The sequence below is a fragment of the Nuphar pumila genome, chromosome 13 (assembly GCF_984573655.1).
Source record: "Nuphar pumila chromosome 13, dmNupPumi1.hap1.1, whole genome shotgun sequence".
Taxonomy (NCBI): domain Eukaryota; kingdom Viridiplantae; phylum Streptophyta; class Magnoliopsida; order Nymphaeales; family Nymphaeaceae; genus Nuphar; species Nuphar pumila.
Window position 1 is genome coordinate 64,605,200 of NC_143261.1, and position 18,259 is coordinate 64,623,458.

Below are 18,259 nucleotides of genomic sequence, written 5' to 3' on the forward strand. Positions count from 1 at the left end.
GGCGAGGTGTGACAAGAGACAAGGTGACCACGCTAACTCAAAAGTGAGCTCTGTGAAAGCCCTGCTTGGTCATGCTACATAGAACTAAGACTCAATTTTGACTTGACCTAAGACTTCATTGTTTGTTAGCTAAATAATTGATTTAAGTTTATGCATTATTGTTCCTAATGTATGAAACCCAGATGACGAACACACATATATATATATAGAGAGAGAGTTAATTTAACATTAAATTAATTGTGTTTAACACATATATAATATATATAGTGCTAAATGTAACATTTATTTGGATTTTTGATGTTTTTGTGAAATTCTAACCATACAAATGTGTTCAGCTTGATTGATTTTGCTAGAAATTGACATTTGAATCATGCATTTTAGATTAAAAAAATGGTATTTAGATTTTAAAAAATTTATAAAAATTGTAGGCTATTGGTTTTTTGAAACTTTATAAAAATCCTTTTTAGCTCGTAGTGGAGCAAGCCATGGGGTTCTGAGTCATTAAAAAAGGGGGCATTTTTGATCAGTTGGATCGGGTCCTTCGCGCAAGCAAGCAACCTAAGAAGAAAACTTGAGTTGGAGAGGGTTGATGCTCTCGACCACGGGCTGCCCTTGAAATTCGTTGGTTTGTTTGCCCGGACGGTGAACCATCGATCAAAAAAAGGCAAGTAGACCGATCAAACACAGATTGGAGTCATAACAACGAAACAAAGGTTCTATGCTAGAAATCGACACTTGAATCATGCATTTTGAATTAAAAAAATAGTATTTAGATCCCAAAAAATTTATGAAAATTGTAGGTCATTGATTTTTGAAACTTTATAAAAACTTTTTTTTTAAAGGCAAGCTGGGGTTAGGCAGACCTCTACCAGTTATACAACTATACCATTGAGTTTTGGACCTACAACTTTTCAACACAAGGTGACCTCCACTAGCTACTCCTACCAGACATGAAGCAGCTGGTTTTATAAAAACCTTTCAATTTAACACTTAGTAGGTTTATATATATATATATATATATATGAGAATTGAACATATTAGGCCCTTATTTGTCCTGACCTATAGGTTTTAAGTGTTTTATGATAGATCTGAACCATTAGATGTGTTTATATATATATATATATAGAAAGAGATTTATTTGGTGAAGGAATTGCAGGATCTTACATTCAACCCATGTCACCAAGTCCTAGTGAAAGACTCTCATTTGACTAGGCGTGTGACCTCATGACACAAACAAAACTTAACCAAGACCATGGGGAACCTTTTCATAGAGCCATGCGAGACTAGGCCATGCAGATCACACCCCTGGGCTGAGTCACTCTGGGTCAGACGTTGACTCAAATCACGCGGGTTGGTCAATGGGTCCCTACTCCTTGCTTTTGAGTTAGGTTTTAATAAAAAAAAACTTCTTTGGAAGGAGAAAGGGTGAAACGGCTCTCCCGCTGCGTGTCATTTTTACACGACGATTATGGCCTCTCACAAAATCAAGAATTCCACCTCTGTCTCGCTCTCAAATTTATATTTGCCGTTCTTTTGTTTTTAATTATTTTTTTGCTTCTCTTCTTTTTCGTTTAATTAACGGGTAAAGCAAAGACGCTTCTCTCTCTCTCTCTCTCGGAGTCTTTCTTCTCAGGTTGGCGCTTCTCTTTCTTTCTCTCTCATCTCCTCCTCCTTTTTCTTCTTTCTTCTTGTTTCTAAATTACACAGATCTCTCTCTCTCTCTCTCTCTCTTTCTGAGATTATTCTGCCTTGTTATTTCTGTTACGGAGGAGAACGGACGTCTGGGATTTCATCTTCTCGTGGGATTGGTCGAAGTTAAGAATTGAACGTCTCTCTCTCTCTCTGTTTGGCCGCTCTGTTGCCGGCGGTCACTGGCTTTCGGCGGGCGGATCTGCGGGGAGCTTCGAGCTTTCGGCCGGAATTTGGCTGAAGAGCGAGGGACGGCGAGGATCGAGCGATTTTGCAGCGTCGTTCGGGTCAGAACCGTCGATTCTGCGATCGGAGAGGGGGTGAGATTATGGTTGCGGGGCCATGAGGGAGTCGCGGGTGAAGGCGGAGAGCTCTCCGGAGGTGAAGAGGTCTCGGGAAGAAAGCTACATGAGTTCTCACTTGAAGCGGCCGACTCTTCCCTCGCGCGGCGAGTCGTAAGCGTTCACTCCTCTCTCTCTTTTTATTGTTTTTTTTTCGGGATTTTAAGCGATTTTTAATCGATTTTCTGCATCTCAGCCAAAGCTTCTCGTGGCGTGTATCTTACGATCGTAACGATGAATTTTGAGGAGGAAATAGTGTTTTTTGTTGTGAAAACTCAAATATTTTTGATCTTCTGTTGAGATGCCTCTTTAGTGTTTGAATAATTCGGTCTAGAAGGAATAACTCGCATTCTGTTAACTTGAAAAATCCGGCTATGCGATGATTCGATCCTTTTTTTTTAAATGTCGAGTTTTGTATGATTTTGATATTGTCGTCGTCTTCAGTTTTGCAGTAATAGGCTTCTGAAGAATAGAAAAAGGTTTGACGTGGGGATCTTAGTTTGGGTTAGGGTTTGATATGCTTCTCCTTTTCCTTTCCCTTTTCAAATTGAGCAGAAAAAAAATAAAAAATTGTGGCAAGTAGGTCTGCTAAGCCTCAAAATTTGATTTTTTCGGCTTTTGTATTACCGAAACATGAAGCGGCTTGTATCTGTTTCTCCTAAGCACGGAGTTTGTGGAGGACGTTGTGAATAAAATAATTTTTGGGCCTTTTGTGGTTCAATTTTAGCGGAAAACCCTTGCATTTAACGTTTTTTATCAGATGACATTTGAGTATATGGTTGATTTCTGTGTAGCTGATGACAAACTTTTGAACCCGGTTGACTGCTTCTTGAGACTAATTTGCTGTTTTCATCATGACAAGTAGGGTTTCTGAAGATAACTGGTCTTTTTTCGAGATCTCCTAGTTGTGTTTCTTTTGAGATCAATATACTTGTTTCTTTTTAACGCCTAATAATTGTATCACGATATAATAGATGTCAATGACCATATACTGTGATCGCCACCGCCGCTACCATCTGCGAATCTTTCTTATATGAATCCATGCTCCGGAAACTAAGCCTAATCTGATTTGGTATTTTCCTAGAACAATACATGATAATTTTTGGGTTATGTTTTTGCACTGGAATCCAATCTTGTGATGAATTACGTTCTTGTTAACAATCTGTGTGTTAAAGATGGTTTCCTGCGAATCCTTACCAGTTTAGGAAAATAAACTTCTGAAGAAGGGCTTCTGTGGAGAGTTTAACGTTAATGCGATTTTGTTATTCTTATTGTGTTCTGCTTCGAATTTCTGGTTTGTGGCTTTACTGTAAATACTTATTTTTTCCTTTTCGTGTTTATGGTGTATAGGTCTGGGCAGCCTCAGAATTCTGGAGGGGCACAGAAATTAACCACGGGGGATGCCCTAGCGTACTTGAAGGCAGTACGAGAGATGTTTCATGATAAGAAGGAAAAATACGATGAGTTCCTTGAAGTGATGAAAGAATTCAAGGCACAAAGGTAATACTTCTCTCATTTTTTTCCAGTCTTGGACAGATTCTAATTTTCATTACTCGTTTCAGGATTGATACAGCTGGTGTAATTTTGAGGGTTAAGGAGTTATTTAAGGGGCATAGAGACCTTATCTTGGGTTTTAACACGTTCTTGCCAAAGGGCTATGAGATCACCCTCCCATCAGAGGATGATCCTCCACCCAAGAAACCTGTTGAGTTTGAGGAAGCCATCAATTTTGTTAACAAGATAAAGGTAAATGTTTTAGCCAAAGCTATCAATTTTCTTGTGAAAATTTGTTTAAAGTTAGGTTTCGGATATTTGTGCCATGCCTTGCATATTGATGTTTTGTGTTTGTTATGGAATGTAGACTCGTTTCCAGCATGATGAACGTGTGTATAAAGCATTTCTAGATATTTTGAATCAGTATAGGAAGGAGTGCAAATCAATTACTGAAGTGTACCAGGAGGTATATCTTTCTACTATGATGGGTTTTGTATGCAACAGATGAAATTTTGAATTACCTCTCTATATAAGCCATCATAATCTTGGATCTCTTTTTTCGCCTGCTAATTATGATTGTAGTTTTCCGATAATATATTTGAACATTTGCAGGTAGCTTCTCTATTTCGGGATCACCATGACTTACTTGAAGAATTCACACACTTCCTGCCAGATCCCACAACTGCAGCTCCAGTTCAACATGTTCCAGCTGGAAGGCATGTGTCAGGAAATTTTATGCGCAGGGAGGAGAGGGGCTCTGGCATTGGCACAATGAGACATATGCATGAAAAGGTATTTTATTTCTGAATTCTTCCTATATTTGTGGTTCGGTTAAAGTGTCCTCGGGATTGACCTACATCTCTTTCAAATTGGTGTTTTTTTAGAGGGAGAGATTGCCTAATTCACATGCTGATCGCGATCTCAGTGTTGATCGCCCAGACCAGGAACATGACAAAGCACCCCTTAAACTTGAAAAGGAGCAAAGGAAACGAATTGATAAAGAGAAAGAGAAGAAGGAAGAGAAGGAGAGGAGATATCATGATCTGGATGATAAAGATCTAGATCATGACAGAGACAGGGACATGGAAAACATGTTTCGCCTTCCCCAGAAGAGGAAGTCTGGTAGAAGAACTGATGACTTGATTGATCCATCACAAGCAGGAGATGGGGCTGAAAGTTTTGGTTTGCCGCCAGTGTTAGCTTCGTCCTTTGAAGACAAGCTTGCCCTAAAGAGTGAGTTGCTTCTCAAGATTCGTAATGTATATAGATGAGCTATTCTGCACATGCTTCACCTTACATATGATAGAAAAACAAGATGCCAGAAGTATGTAAACTTAGTGAATCTTTTTTATGCAAAGTAAATTGCAGAAAGTTATTGATGGCTATACTGATGCATTTTTTTGGTTCTTGCTTTCTTTTCCCTTTTTTAAACACTGAAAGTGATTTTATGCTAAAGGAGCATAAATTTGCATGTCAAAAAATCTCAAGTGATTTTCGGTCACCAACAACTTATTATTTTCTTTGCTTTTATGCTTTGATCATACTTAATTTGTTACTTTATTGGCAGAGATTTGGTTGTGGCTTTATATTTTAGTTGTTTTTTTAATGGTCATAATGGTGCTCTTTCTGAATCCCATTTTGTTGGCATGCAACTTTTACATTAAACTAGCACTATTCATTACTCCTTGATGATATTAGTCCTTTCTCGTGACAAATGCGATAGACCTTGTGACAGTAGTGTCCTTTATCAGTTGTCTGTTTGACATGTTTGTGGTGAAATCTTGTTCTTTCTTGTGAATTGGGAATATATCTTGCCGTTCAACCTTTCATTTTCTTTTTCATTGGTGTCTTCCTTTTTTCAACTCTAGAAGAAGAAAATTCAAATGCCTATTTGTGGTTTGGCAAGTTTGTTGTGTTTATGGATCTAAAAAGCAAGCAGTCAGACATGCAGATGTTGCCCAGTTATATTAAACGAGAAGTGGCTCAATCCATGTTCATTCAGTTTACCATTATTAGATTTTTGTCGCTAATGGACTGGATATGAGCAGAGTTTGTTGGTGAACAGAGACTCACGTTAATGACTGCACATGTAAGAGTCCAACGTTGCGGCGATCTAGCTGAATAATGTGAATATCTCTATAATCAGTTGTTACTTGGTATGCGTGATTAGCCATACTGGTATATTATAATATTGGCTACATTCACTTTGGCCTTTTCTGTTTCGTCAGATTTGCCAGGATATTTTTCTAACTTTTTTGTTAATTTTACATTTATGTACTGGAAATATCAGAATAATTGGCTGTTCAGTATTTTTTTTGCATTTTGACTGTTGGACTTTATGCACGTTTTGATCTGTTATCTGTTACTCTTTCATTCCTCTTTTGGCATTTGAGAGGGATGGCCTTTTTTTCTTTTCATTTTTGTAGATGTTACCATATGTGATATGACATATTTCATGAGCTTCACAATTTATTATCTGGAAATTTTGATCTATTAACACTGCCATTTTTCAGGTATGTATGCACAAGAATTCATTTTCTGTGACAAAGTCAAGGAGAGATTAGACCATCCCAGATACCAGGAATTTCTGCAATGCCTGCATATCTACAGCACTGAGATTATTTCACGTCCAGAATTGCAGAATTTGGTAATATATTCACCTTGAGACCATAATAGATCTCTATGAATTTAAAAAGTTTGTAGAAAATTTTCTTAATTAAGAGGGTGTTTGATGGCGCTGATTTTTTTTCCGCCCAGAAAACCTTTCTTTTTTGGTGGGACCACATGCGCCATCAAACACATGATAAAGTTCCCCTACTTCTCTACTGTTTTGAGGAGTACTCCCTAAAAAACGGTGAGAAAAACTCGCTGGGGTGATCCAGTGTCATTTTCTCCATGATAAGTTTCTCCACCTGGAGAAACTTATCACGTGATGCAAACACCCTCTAAATGAAATGACAAAAACTGTTCAATGTTTTGACTTCAATGGTGATTGTGTAAACCTGTTAACAAGAAAAATGATGAAGGTTTCCAAGTTATTTGTTCAAACAGGCACGTCAAATAACAAGCCTGTACTGACAAAGGATAAACTGGCTGATGCTTCAGCTTCATAGGGATGGAATCATGGAAGGTATTGAAGCCAGGGTTTGGGCCATGTTCAAATATGGGCCAGAGATGAATGTAAGGAGTTGATCTGGATAAGGTCCCAGTAACATCTGGATAGGTTCCAAGTTGGATCATGGTTTTTAGGCAGGAGCAAAAGCTGGATGTTTTGGGTGGCGACCAGCCCTAATCTGACTAACATATGTGGCGTGTTGACCCTGATCTGGATATGATAGAGTCCAATATGCACAGACACCCACCTGAATATGAGAACAGAGCATATATGTGGCCATGTTGGAAAGTACGTGGAAACATGGATCACTATTTAACCGAGCATTAAATGCAGCCCTATTGAGTTGTGAAAACCATCACGTGAGTTACTTGAACATTTTCTTAATGGGTTGTGATGTTGGAGTTAGTTTTGCTCCTCAGACTACTCTCTCATTCCCTAAAATTTTGAGACATCTGAGATCTTCCTTATCTATAATACCTTTTACCTTTAAGTTTACGGTTGTAGCTCCTAGAGTTGACTCTTGCAACTAGCATTACTCATGCAACCAGGCAGCTGTTTAATGCTATTATTTTTTCAAGTATTTCCCCAAATACCTCATCTTCTTCACGTGAAGTTCTCCTCATCATCTAGATCACAAGTTAGTCACATTGTTTATCTGATTTAGGTGAGAGATGTTGATCTGATGCATTTATCCTAGTTGACTTTATACTTTGCATGAGTAACATGTTCCTTACGTCCATTTTGTGATCCTATATGCCCTTTTTTCTCCAATAACTGGTTTTCATCCTTTGCATTCAGTTGAGAATAGAGTTTGATGTCAAACTGCAGTTTTATGGTTTTCTTGAGTTTTTTGTTCATATTCGATTAGGGGATCACCCTTTTACTAACAAAATACTTGCAACTTCTGGCATCTTATTTGGAAGACCTGTCAAGATTGTCTCTTTGGAGCCAGGAGCCCTTGAAACATAAAATAATTGTGCTGTTTGACCATTTGGAATTATTATGTCAGGAAAAGCTGGGTGGGTTCATATTTTCACCCATCAATGCATTCACTTTCCTTTTCTTCTTTGCTGCTAGAAAAGCTTCAGAATAAATCAGTGGTTTCAGTTAGCCTGGCATGTGAATGGCTTAATCTTTATTCCTTTTTTCCCCTTTCTATTGCCAACAGAACAATGAGAATATGTGCAGTCCATCTCGCCCCTTGCAACTCCAAGAGGATATTAGACTCAAACTTGTAAATATTATTTTTTCAGAAAATTTCCACATTCATTAGTGTTCAAACTTACCTGGTCTTTTGTTCAGTGTTAATATTTATAAATGCCTTGGCTGATATGAAAATCATAACTGATTATCTGTTGTGTCACTTTCCTTTTTTCCCCTATTGTTGTGCATAAATGTCTAACATAATCAGCACATTCTTCAATTTTAGGTCTCTGACTTGCTTGGGAAGCATCCAGATCTTATGGAAGGGTTCAATGAATTTCTATCTCACTGTGAGAATATTGGTAATTATGAAATCAATTTATGTTTTCTTTAGGCACTTTTTTTTATGCATTTTTAATGTTTTTTTAATGGGAATATTTCATGCAACAGATGGTTTCCTTGAAGGCTTTTTTAGTAAAAGTAAGTGTAATCCTTCGTACTGCATCATGTTGATAACCATTATTATTGATATTCTACTGGGGCTTTTCTCACAATTTAACTGCTTGGATGAGAAGTTTCAAATTGTTAGCTTTTGATATTCAATCCAATATTGTATTCTTATGCTTGCTTTGAAAATTATGGAGAAATATTTGAAGGTCATCTATCAAAGAGAATGAAGACTGAAGACAAGGACAGGGACAGAGATCGTGATAAAGATGAACGTGAAAAGGATAGGGACCGTGAAAGGGATAGAGAAAAAGAAAGGGAAAGACCAGAGAGAGTTTCTCCTTTTTTTCCAAAAGACTCAGCTAGCCACAAGGGTTCAGTGTTAAATAATAAAGATAAATATGTGAATAAACCTATTTCAGAGCTTGACCTTTCTGGCTGTCAGAGGTGTTCGCCTAGCTACCGTCTCCTTTCAAAGCATGTGAGGCATCTGTTTGGCTTGTTTGTTCTAAATACTCTCTTCTATTTGGCACGGACAGTTCATTTAGCATGTGTGTCTCTGTCGTCATGACATGGTGCCGGACACAACACTGGATACACCATGACACTTCATGGACACAGTCCAACCTGTATCAGGCGTGGTCAACTGTGTCCCTAGCTCCATCTATTTCTTTTCATGATCTTGATTTTCATTTTGTATTTACTTTCATTTCATTTTAATTTGTGATTTGATTACATTACATATCAATTTCCAATGTGGATTACTATTTAGTGTTTATAATCATTAAGATCTAGAAGAGAGAGTGTGTGTGTGTGCGCGCGTGCACTCATGGCCATATCCCCGTACCCTGGTTTTGCAAATTTCTTGTAGCATACCAGGAATGTTCTAATCATGTCCTGTACCTGTGTCCGTGTCTCTGTGACAAAATTCTCTTTTATGTATTTATGGCTGTGCTATTCATGCCTGATTACAAATGATAGTTTTTCTACATTAGATTGTACTTTTCACATTGAGTCTTTGTGCTTATTCTTGTGCAGTATCAATTACTTCCTTCAAGCCATAGAACAGAGCTTGGTACAGCTGTGCTGAATGATTTTTGGGTATCCGTAACTTCTGGAAGTGAGGACTATTCATTTAAACATATGAGGAAGAACCAATATGAGGAGAGTCTATTCAGATGTGAAGATGATAGGTAGGGTTCTTAAGGGATTACACTTGGAAATATGCTCCTGTCAGTTGATTTCTTTAATATGTACCATCAAATTTCAATGCAAGTAATTTGCTGTTGTATTAGAAGGAATCATTTGGATACACTTGCAGACTTGTATATTTTGAAGATCATTATGTTATATTCAGTGAATGCTTTTTGTAGTTTTATTTTCATGTTGGCTGTAGTAAGGTTCCCTTTTTATTACTTAATACCATATGATATTGTTTTGCATCAGTTTTGCTTCTGTAGTTTCAAATTCTAGACCCAGATACAGATGGAAGCCGGGTTAGGCCGAGTCCTAATGAATGTCTTGTAACTAAGTGTTGACTTGCGCTACTTGAATTGATATGATAGGGGACTTGTATCCGTTAGGGCCTAGTCCAATGAATGCCTGAGTCTGACTTTTTTAATTGTAAGCCTGTCATGTTGGGTTGCTTGAATCTTGAGACTGGGTTTTCCAGCTTAGATTTTTTCACCTTCATGTGCTGATTTGCGCTCTTACTCTATTGCCTATTGGTGAGGTGCTGTCAGGTTTGAGCTGGACATGTTGTTGGAATCGACAAATGTGACTACTAAGCGTGTGGAGGAGCTCTTGGAAAAGATGCATAACAATTCAATAAAACCAGATGGCCAAATCCGGATGGAAGACCATTTGAATGGTTTGTATACCAAGTGTGATTGGAGAAAGTAAAGCACCTTTTTCTCAAATAATAGTAGCCTAGTAGGTTAATTGAATTCGAAACCTCATTGACTTCCATTTTCTTTCAAAATTTCCAGCTATAAATTTGAGATGCATTGAGCGAATATATGGTGATCATGGTTTGGATGTGATTGACTTGTTGCGCAAGAATGCAAATGTGGCATTGCCTGTTATCCTAACTCGCCTGAAGCAAAAGCAAGAAGAATGGTCAAGATGCCGTTCGGATATGAATAAAGTTTGGGCTGACGTGTATGCTAAGAACTATCATAAATCTCTCGATCATCGTAGCTTTTATTTCAAGCAACAAGATAAGAAGAGCTTGAGTACTAAAGGTACGCTCATTTTTTGCATGCTTGCTACTCATGTTAACCAATTCCTGTCTTTAAATTGTATAGCATAGGTCCTTATTGCAGTTGAGACAGTTTTGCTATAATGGAAGCAATTAAATTCTTACAAACATGCCATTAGCTTGGCTAGGATTTGGTGCTTGAGTGAATTGACTGAAGTCATATAAATCGTTTACTGTGTGAGACTTGGTTTGTTTCATAAAATTCAAACTCTGTCTAGGAACTACACACAGTCATATATGTAGATAAATTAAACAGATTCCTCTCTGCTCTTCACCCCTTATCTCCCCTATTTGTCAAATGATTAAATGTGCAGTCACAAAACTGGCATATGTTTGTCATTTACCCTTGGGAATATTTTGATTATGTGAGTCCGCTACGAGTAGATCCATTGTTTTTGTTGCCTGTAGTGTGGCCAACTTTCTTATTTTGTATTCTTTTATTTATTCATTTGCTTGTGCCTTGCTAGTCTCTACTGCATCTTTCTGATATATGGAATATCTTGATCTTATGCAGCTTTATTGACTGAGATTAAAGAGATAAATGAGAAAAAACGAAAAGAGGATGATGTGCTTCTGGCAATTGCTGCTGGGAACAGACGACCTATAATTCCTAACCTTGAATTTGAGTACACTGATCCAGATGTTAATGAAGACTTATATCAGATCATTAAGTACTCATGCGTAGAAGTCTGTCCAACCGTTGAACAGCTGGATAAAGTGATGAAGATCTGGACTACTTTCCTGGAACCCATGCTTGGTGTCCCTCCTCGACCTCAGGGTGCAGAAGACACTGAAGAAGTGGTTAAGTCAAAGAGTCATACTCCCAAAGGTAGTGCAGCTTGTGCTGCAGAACGTGACAGCAGTCCTGGTGCTAATGGTATTAACTGCAACTCAAAACCATTGAATTCTGTTGGTAATTGTGTTGATACTCTTCTCACAGAGCATGCAAATGCCTCGAGGGCTAAGTTGGTGAACGCGGACACTGTTGTTAAACAAGATGGTTTTGGTGAGGTAGATGCCATGCATAAGAACAATCAGAATGCGAAAGTGCAGAATGGTGCTTCTATAGCCAATGCTATCTCTGGAGCTAATTTAAATAGTGCTTGTGGTGACCAGTTAGCTGAGCATAATTCCTCACATGGCATAAGAGAAGAACACAGTCAAGCAAAACCTAATCTAGAAAATATATCAGGTTGGTATATTCAGATAAAGTGATTGGGAGAATGTTGGCTACACTCATGGGTTCCAAACCCACAAGTGAAAAACTCCATTTCTTTATTATTTTATTTTATTTATTTATTTTTTGCAAAATCTGACCCTCCAGATGTGATATACATGTTTGGTTTAGTTGAAACTAGCCTTTTGATCATGTTTTTCTGACGTGTATATCAGATTTCCCAGGGGTTGAAAAGTTAATGACTTACAATTTATCGAATTTTTAACCCTCAGAATTTACATTGAAAAAATACAATTCAAGGGTTGATTCCTACTATTTTAACTATGTTGAACACACCCATGGGGTCAGATTTGGTCAAAACGACCTGCCCCCTATGAGTTTCATCTAAGGGGTTCAGAACCTATGTGTAGTCTATATTTTCCCAATTAATGGTAGTCATTTATTCTGTTTTGTGTTGAGTTCTCTCATTTGGATGGATTTGGTACAATCATGCGCTCAATTGTGAATCAAACGTTTCATAAGTTTGAAATCATGTTTGGTTTGTGGAATGCAGCGGTTGTCTTTCTGTTACATTTCCCTTTTAACTGGATCCTGTTACAACTAACATTGTGTTGTCACTCTTAGGTACGACCACATCATCAAGGCCTTCTCATACTGTTGTAGGAAGTGTGGTTGAACCCAAGCAAATGGATGGCCTTCCTCCTGCTGAGGTAATTCTCAAAAGCTTGTGCAACAAAGGGGCCCTCTTTTTTATGTTATGAAAATAGTGGAAGTTATATTTTTCAACTTTCTATAAAGTTAATCAGTTCTTACTTTATCTCAGTATTTTGGTTGGAATGTTGCTTCTCTAAATATTTTGTATGTATGAGTTGATAATGTTGAGCAGCAGAGATTTTTGATAATCCAATATTCCAATCTTGGTTGCTGAACATATCTCTGGCTTGTCTGATTGTGCATGTCTTGAATTCTGAAATATTGAATGGCAAACATGGTTTCCATGTCAAAGAATGAATGATGTTTCATTGGTTGCGCTCTCTCTCTCTCACTCACTCTCATGCACATGTGACTCCAAACAAAGTACGAAAGAAAAATATTCTTATTCATCTTGGAGTTTCTGGCCTTGTATTCTAGCTAACATTTTTGCTATCTCTGTGACAGGTTGGAGAAAACAGCAGGCAAGTTGGCACTGAAAATAAAGAATGTGCAGCAGAGAATAAGCCCAGCACAGTGGGAGACAAATACGAGGATTCTGTTGCTCAAAGCAACTTTAAAGTAGAGAGAGAAGAGGGTGAGCTATCACCAAATGCAGATTTTGAGGAAGATAATTTTGCTGTGTACCGTGATGCTGCCCAGGAACATGCTTCTAAAGCAAAAAATGGTGCTGAGAGTAGGCAGTGTAATGGGAGGTGTAGAGAAGATGAAGACCTGTGTTGTGGGGAGGCAGGAGGAGAGCATGATGCCGACGCAGATGATGAGGGGGAGGAAAGTGCTCACCGATCAACTGAGGACAGTGAAAATGTGTCTGAGGCCGGTGCGGATGTTTCTGGGAGTGAGTCAGGTGATGCTGATGAGTGTTCTCATGAGGATCATGAAGAAGAGGAAGATGATGATGCCAAGGCTGAAAGCGAAGGAGAAGCTGAAGGCATGGTTGATGCTCTTGAATGTGAAGGAAAGAGGGCACATTTATCCTTTTCTGAGCGTTTCTTCATGGTAGTGAAACCTCTCACAAAGTATGTACCACCAGCATTACGTGATAGGGGCAATAAAGAATCTAGAATTTTCTATGGGAACGACTCTTTCTATGTGATTTTTAGGCTTCACCAGGTAGATGATACATGTATATTGAATAGTTTATTTCATGGAAATATGGTATCCTTGTTCAAAGATTGTGATGCTCTCTTGTTTTCAGACGTTGTATGAGAGAATTCTTTCAGCAAAGATGAACTCTGCTTCTGCTGAAAAGAAATGGAGGTCTTCAAAAGATACGAATTCACCTGATCAATATGCTAAGTGAGTTTATATCTGTTGTATCTTTCATTTCTCTTGCTGATTGATTCTGTTTGTGTGAACAGTTTTTGATCTACTTATTTTGGTGGTTGCAGGTTCAAGAGCGTTCTGTACAGTTTACTGGATGGTACTGCTGACAATGCTAAGTTTGAAGATGACTGCCGAGCTATCATCGGTACACAATCTTATGTCCTATTCACATTGGATAAGTTGATATTTAAGCTTGTCAAACAGGTCGGTTTCTTGTGCATACATTTTCCATCTTTTGATTGTTAAAGTTTAGTATGTTATGTGATTTAAGTGTAATATCTTTTTCAGCTCCAAGCAATCTCATCCGATGAAATGGACAATAAGCTTCTTCAGCTGCATGCATATGAGAAGTCAAGAGCACCTATGAAATTTGTTGATCTGGTTTATTATGAAAACACTCGCATTCTTTTGCATGATGAGAACATATATCGGTTTGAATGTGTAGGCTTCATCTCTGTTCCACTTTATTCATGCCACTTCTGTTTGTCCAGTTGCTCAATGGCATTTATATATTATGTAGAAGTTAGTGATTTTTTATCAGCACTAACGAGCCCATAATTGTTTTTGCAGTCATACAACCCAACTCGTTTGTCCATCCAGCTGATGGATTATGGGCATGAAAAACCTGAAGTTACAGCTGTTACGATGGATCCCACATTTGCAGCATATCTGAATAACGAGTTCTTGTCAATCAATCCCGTGAGAAAAGAAACACGTCCACTTTTCCTTAGAAGGTTGGCATTCTTGTAAAAAATTAGAACTGCTTGTATGGTTTCTTTATCTCTAATGACTATTTTAGATGTATTATCTTAATGACTAATTTATATATTTTTTTCAGGAATATGCAGAAATGTTCTACCGATGATGAATACCTCTCTATATCCAAAGCAATGGAAGGTGTTCAAGTTGTTAATGGTTTGGAGTGCAAGATATCTTGCAGCAATTCTAAGGTAATATTTACTCTGTCAAGTTATGGCTTTGGTTTTCGTCCCTTGTGTGGTGTTTGGACTTTGAATTCACTCATCCAAAAGGTAAGATAAATTGGAAAATCCCAGCTTATCTTTCTTTTTCTGGATAAGTGGGTGCATCAAAATAATCTTCACAAGGGAGTTCTATCTCTTATCCATCTCAGACAATGGCACCCCTTCAAGAAGAGAGAGATGTTCCCAGGTGCTCGTATCTGGAGATTGCCCTGGCTTTTGGGATAGACCAAAATCTTATGTCAAAATAGTTACTATAACCTGTTTAATATAAATACGCCTTTCTGACATGCTATTGGTCTTAAAATGCATATATCGCAGGCTTCCTATGTTCTAGATACGGAGGACTTCTTATATCGTACTGGTAGGAAAAGTATAAGTGCACCTCGTGGAAATTCTTTGAGTGGTGACCATGTGAGATCTTTCAATGTTGGAAAACTAGAAAGGTTCCACAGATGGCTTGGTGGTTCATAGAACTGCTTCTTGCAAACAAATTGGTAATCTTATCTCCTCTCTGATTCATTTCTTATCCTAGTAGCTCCTTTTACCATTTATTCTAAGTGTATCTAATCAAGCTATGGTCCACCATTCTATATCTATTTCATGTTTGTGTTTCCCTTGTGCATGTATGTGATCCTTTCATTCTGGCATTTCCCAACTGTGCTTTCATATGTTTGAATCAATATTTATCTGTGCATAACCTGTATCCTTTTCCTTGATTCGGATTCTGTGGTCTTGGATTGCTGTTTATGATGAATGACATTGCTGGACTGTGGTGTGGACGGCTCTTAAAAGCATTTAGAATGCATTGCGGTCCATGTTGCTTTAGCTCCGATCCATCAAGAGGATAAATGGCAAAGATTGTTGCATTCCTTCTTTGATTTTCTGTCTATTGCTGAATGGTCACAGGATTTGGGGGCGTCTTATGACAAATCTCAACCTTGTTCAAATCGCAAGGTCATCCATCTGGTGTTCGCTCACCCTTGTAGAAAAAAGGAACAAGAAATCCTTCGTTACAGTTCGGGCGATTCGTTGAAGGCAGATAGGAGCAACCAGAGAAGCGAGACCTCACCTCCCTCCCCATCTCTCACTCTTATGAGTGAATTCTTGAATGGGCACGCCCCCACCCCAATGTTAGAATAACAAGCTGCAGAACATCTCTTCATCAGTATGGGGAGATACAACATGTATTTGGCGGAAGCCATGAATGTGTATATAGTTTTTATGATTTTAGAACTTTTGTCATACAGCCCATCTGTTTCACCTACCTGAGGATAAGTGTATACAACTATGTTGTGGCTCTTGCAGCATTGGTCCACTGATGGTGCCTTGTGCTACGGCCATCTTTTGGTTCTTGATGGTGCCCTATACAAACACGAGAGAGAGATCCAACACACAATAAGAAACAAAAGGATTGTAACGTGGTTCAGTCATCTCTAACCTGCATTCACGATTTCTCTCTTCTCACTCCAACTATTCTTGGAGAGAGAGAGCCAGTATGAAGACTATGTTACATTTTGGATGGGCCTTTGGCCCAGATTTTGTCTCCTTAACTTCAGGGGATTTTGTTACACATTTTTGAGGATCACAAGGGATCTCGACATTCTCATTTGGGTTACTCTCTTTTTCATTTGGATTTGGCTTGATTATCCTTATCTTGATGGCATCTTCCTTCTTTGGATAGGATTGAGTGGGACCCACATTAGGGTCAACGTCATATCCTAAAAATTTGTTTGCAAGCTCAGTGGTCGCGAAAGGATGTTGAGCTTGGATCTTAGCATAGCAAACTGGGCAGAACTGAGTGGCTTAGTCATGATGTCAGCTAACTGATCTGCTGTAGAGATGTACCGAATGTCCAATGCTTTCTTTGTCACATGTTTGCTAATAAAATGAAGGTCAATGTTGATGTGTTTGCTCTGGTTATGGAACACCCATGTGGCTCCAATATCGTCACACCAAAAGGTGGGTGAACTCTTAAGAACAATTTTGAGTTCACAAAGTAGTTGCTTGAGCCAAAAGAAGTTCTTTTGTAGCGGAAGCTAGAGTGTGATACTTGGCTTTAGTGCTGGAGCGAGAGACAATGGACTGCTTTCGAGCACTCCAAGAAATGAGGAACTTGCCAAGAAAGACCGTGTAGCCACCAATGGACTTTCGGTCATCTAGACAACCAGCCTAGTCAGTATCAGAGAATAAGCATAGAGCTGCAGGCAAGGGCCTCAACGGAACATGAGGCCAAATTGAACAGTGAATTTGAGATAACGAATAATTCATTTAACAACACTCTAATGAGTAGTTGTGGGTTGGTGCATAAACTGACATACTTTATTGACAACAAAGGCAAGTTCTGGCTTAATGAGGGAAAGGTACCGAAGGGCTCCAACAATCTATCATACTCAGTAGGATCCAGATATAGGTCACCATCGTTTAGGAATAGTTTAGAATTGAAGGTGAGTGTTGTGGAGATAGGCTTGGCTCTGTCCATGCCAACATGCTTAGGAGATTCATTGAGTACTTGAGATATGAGAATGCCACCCTTTACTGAAATAGTTTCAATGCCCAAAAAGTAATTTAGGGAACCAAGATCCTTTAATGTAAATTCATGATTCAATACGAGAATGAGTTGATCAATAAAAACCATAAAATTGCTCCTAATTAAAATGACATTCACATAAATCAGGATGTGAGCAATATCTGCCCCATGTTGATAAATAAACAACGAAGTGTTTGAGCACCAACAAATCCCAGTTCTTGATGGAACAAAATTGAGGCGAAGAAACCAAGTGTGTAGAGCTTGTTTGAGGTTGTATAAGGCTTTGTGAAGCTTACACACGTGATGCGGATAATTACACTGGGTTATATAGAGTGGGACCGATTGGGGGGGGGGAGAAGTGGGTATTGAGTCCCAAATTGACTCCATGGTCATTGGCCAGAGAGGAGGAGAAAGGGGGCTGCGGGCGACTATGGAGAGACAATCGGCAAGCTGAGAGGGTAGTAGGGGTTGGTTATGAGGAGAGGCAAAAATAGGAGAGGGAAGAACGATAATCGTAGATGAGGTGGTAGGTGGGACCACATGGTGAGTCTCTTTGAAAGGGAACATGACCTCATCGAATACCACATTCCAAGCAAAGATGGTCTTACCATTTCGCTGGTCAAGACACACACCCTTTATGTTGACTGTTGCGCCCAAGAAAGACACAACAGGAGCTTATAAAATCAAGTTTGTGGTGGTTATAGGAATGCAGACATGGGTATCCCGCATAACCAAAGACTTAAAAATGCATAGTATGGGTCAACATTAACTAACAAGAAGTAAAGGGACTTCATTTTTGTGACAACCGACGAAAGACGATTAATCAAGCATGTGGCACAAACAAAGGCATAGTCCCAATTATGCATAGAAACCCTTGATTGAGCAAGAAGAGTGAGACCTGTCTCAACAATGTGTATATGTTTATTTTGTCCAGCCAGTATGCTCGACAAAAGACTATGATCAATCCCATCAGTCTTAAGATATGAGGCAATAGATCGATATTCTTCCCCCAGTCACTTTGAAGTGACTTGATGGTTTGACCAAAT

The 18,259-nt window shown here is 38.6% G+C and overlaps 1 protein-coding gene across 5 annotated transcripts; it reads left to right on the forward strand.

Annotated features, from left to right (window-relative positions):
• The first annotated feature begins 1,893 nt into the window (after positions 1 to 1,893).
• LOC149818530 (paired amphipathic helix protein Sin3-like 4) lies at positions 1,894 to 16,112 on the forward strand. Of its 5 annotated transcripts, XM_089986020.1 has the most exons (24): positions 1,894 to 2,144; positions 3,381 to 3,530; positions 3,593 to 3,776; positions 3,892 to 3,990; positions 4,137 to 4,316; positions 4,409 to 4,757; positions 6,038 to 6,171; positions 8,069 to 8,144; positions 8,233 to 8,262; positions 8,427 to 8,710; positions 9,268 to 9,422; positions 9,972 to 10,099; positions 10,218 to 10,472; positions 11,004 to 11,318; positions 11,430 to 11,681; positions 12,291 to 12,376; positions 12,825 to 13,490; positions 13,576 to 13,676; positions 13,769 to 13,907; positions 13,992 to 14,144; positions 14,274 to 14,437; positions 14,542 to 14,653; positions 15,005 to 15,180; positions 15,593 to 16,112. In XM_089986020.1, the coding sequence occupies exons 1-23, from the start codon at positions 2,032 to 2,034 to the stop codon at positions 15,155 to 15,157; spliced, it is 4,278 nt and encodes a 1,425-aa protein (XP_089842146.1). In that variant the 5' UTR covers positions 1,894 to 2,031; the 3' UTR covers positions 15,158 to 15,180; positions 15,593 to 16,112. The 5 variants fall into 5 exon arrangements, with proteins under 5 accessions (XP_089842146.1, XP_089842141.1, XP_089842144.1 ...); XM_089986015.1 differs by having other exon boundaries at positions 11,004 to 11,681; XM_089986018.1 differs by having other exon boundaries at positions 8,439 to 8,710; positions 11,004 to 11,681.
• The last annotated feature ends 2,147 nt before the right edge of the window (positions 16,113 to 18,259 follow it).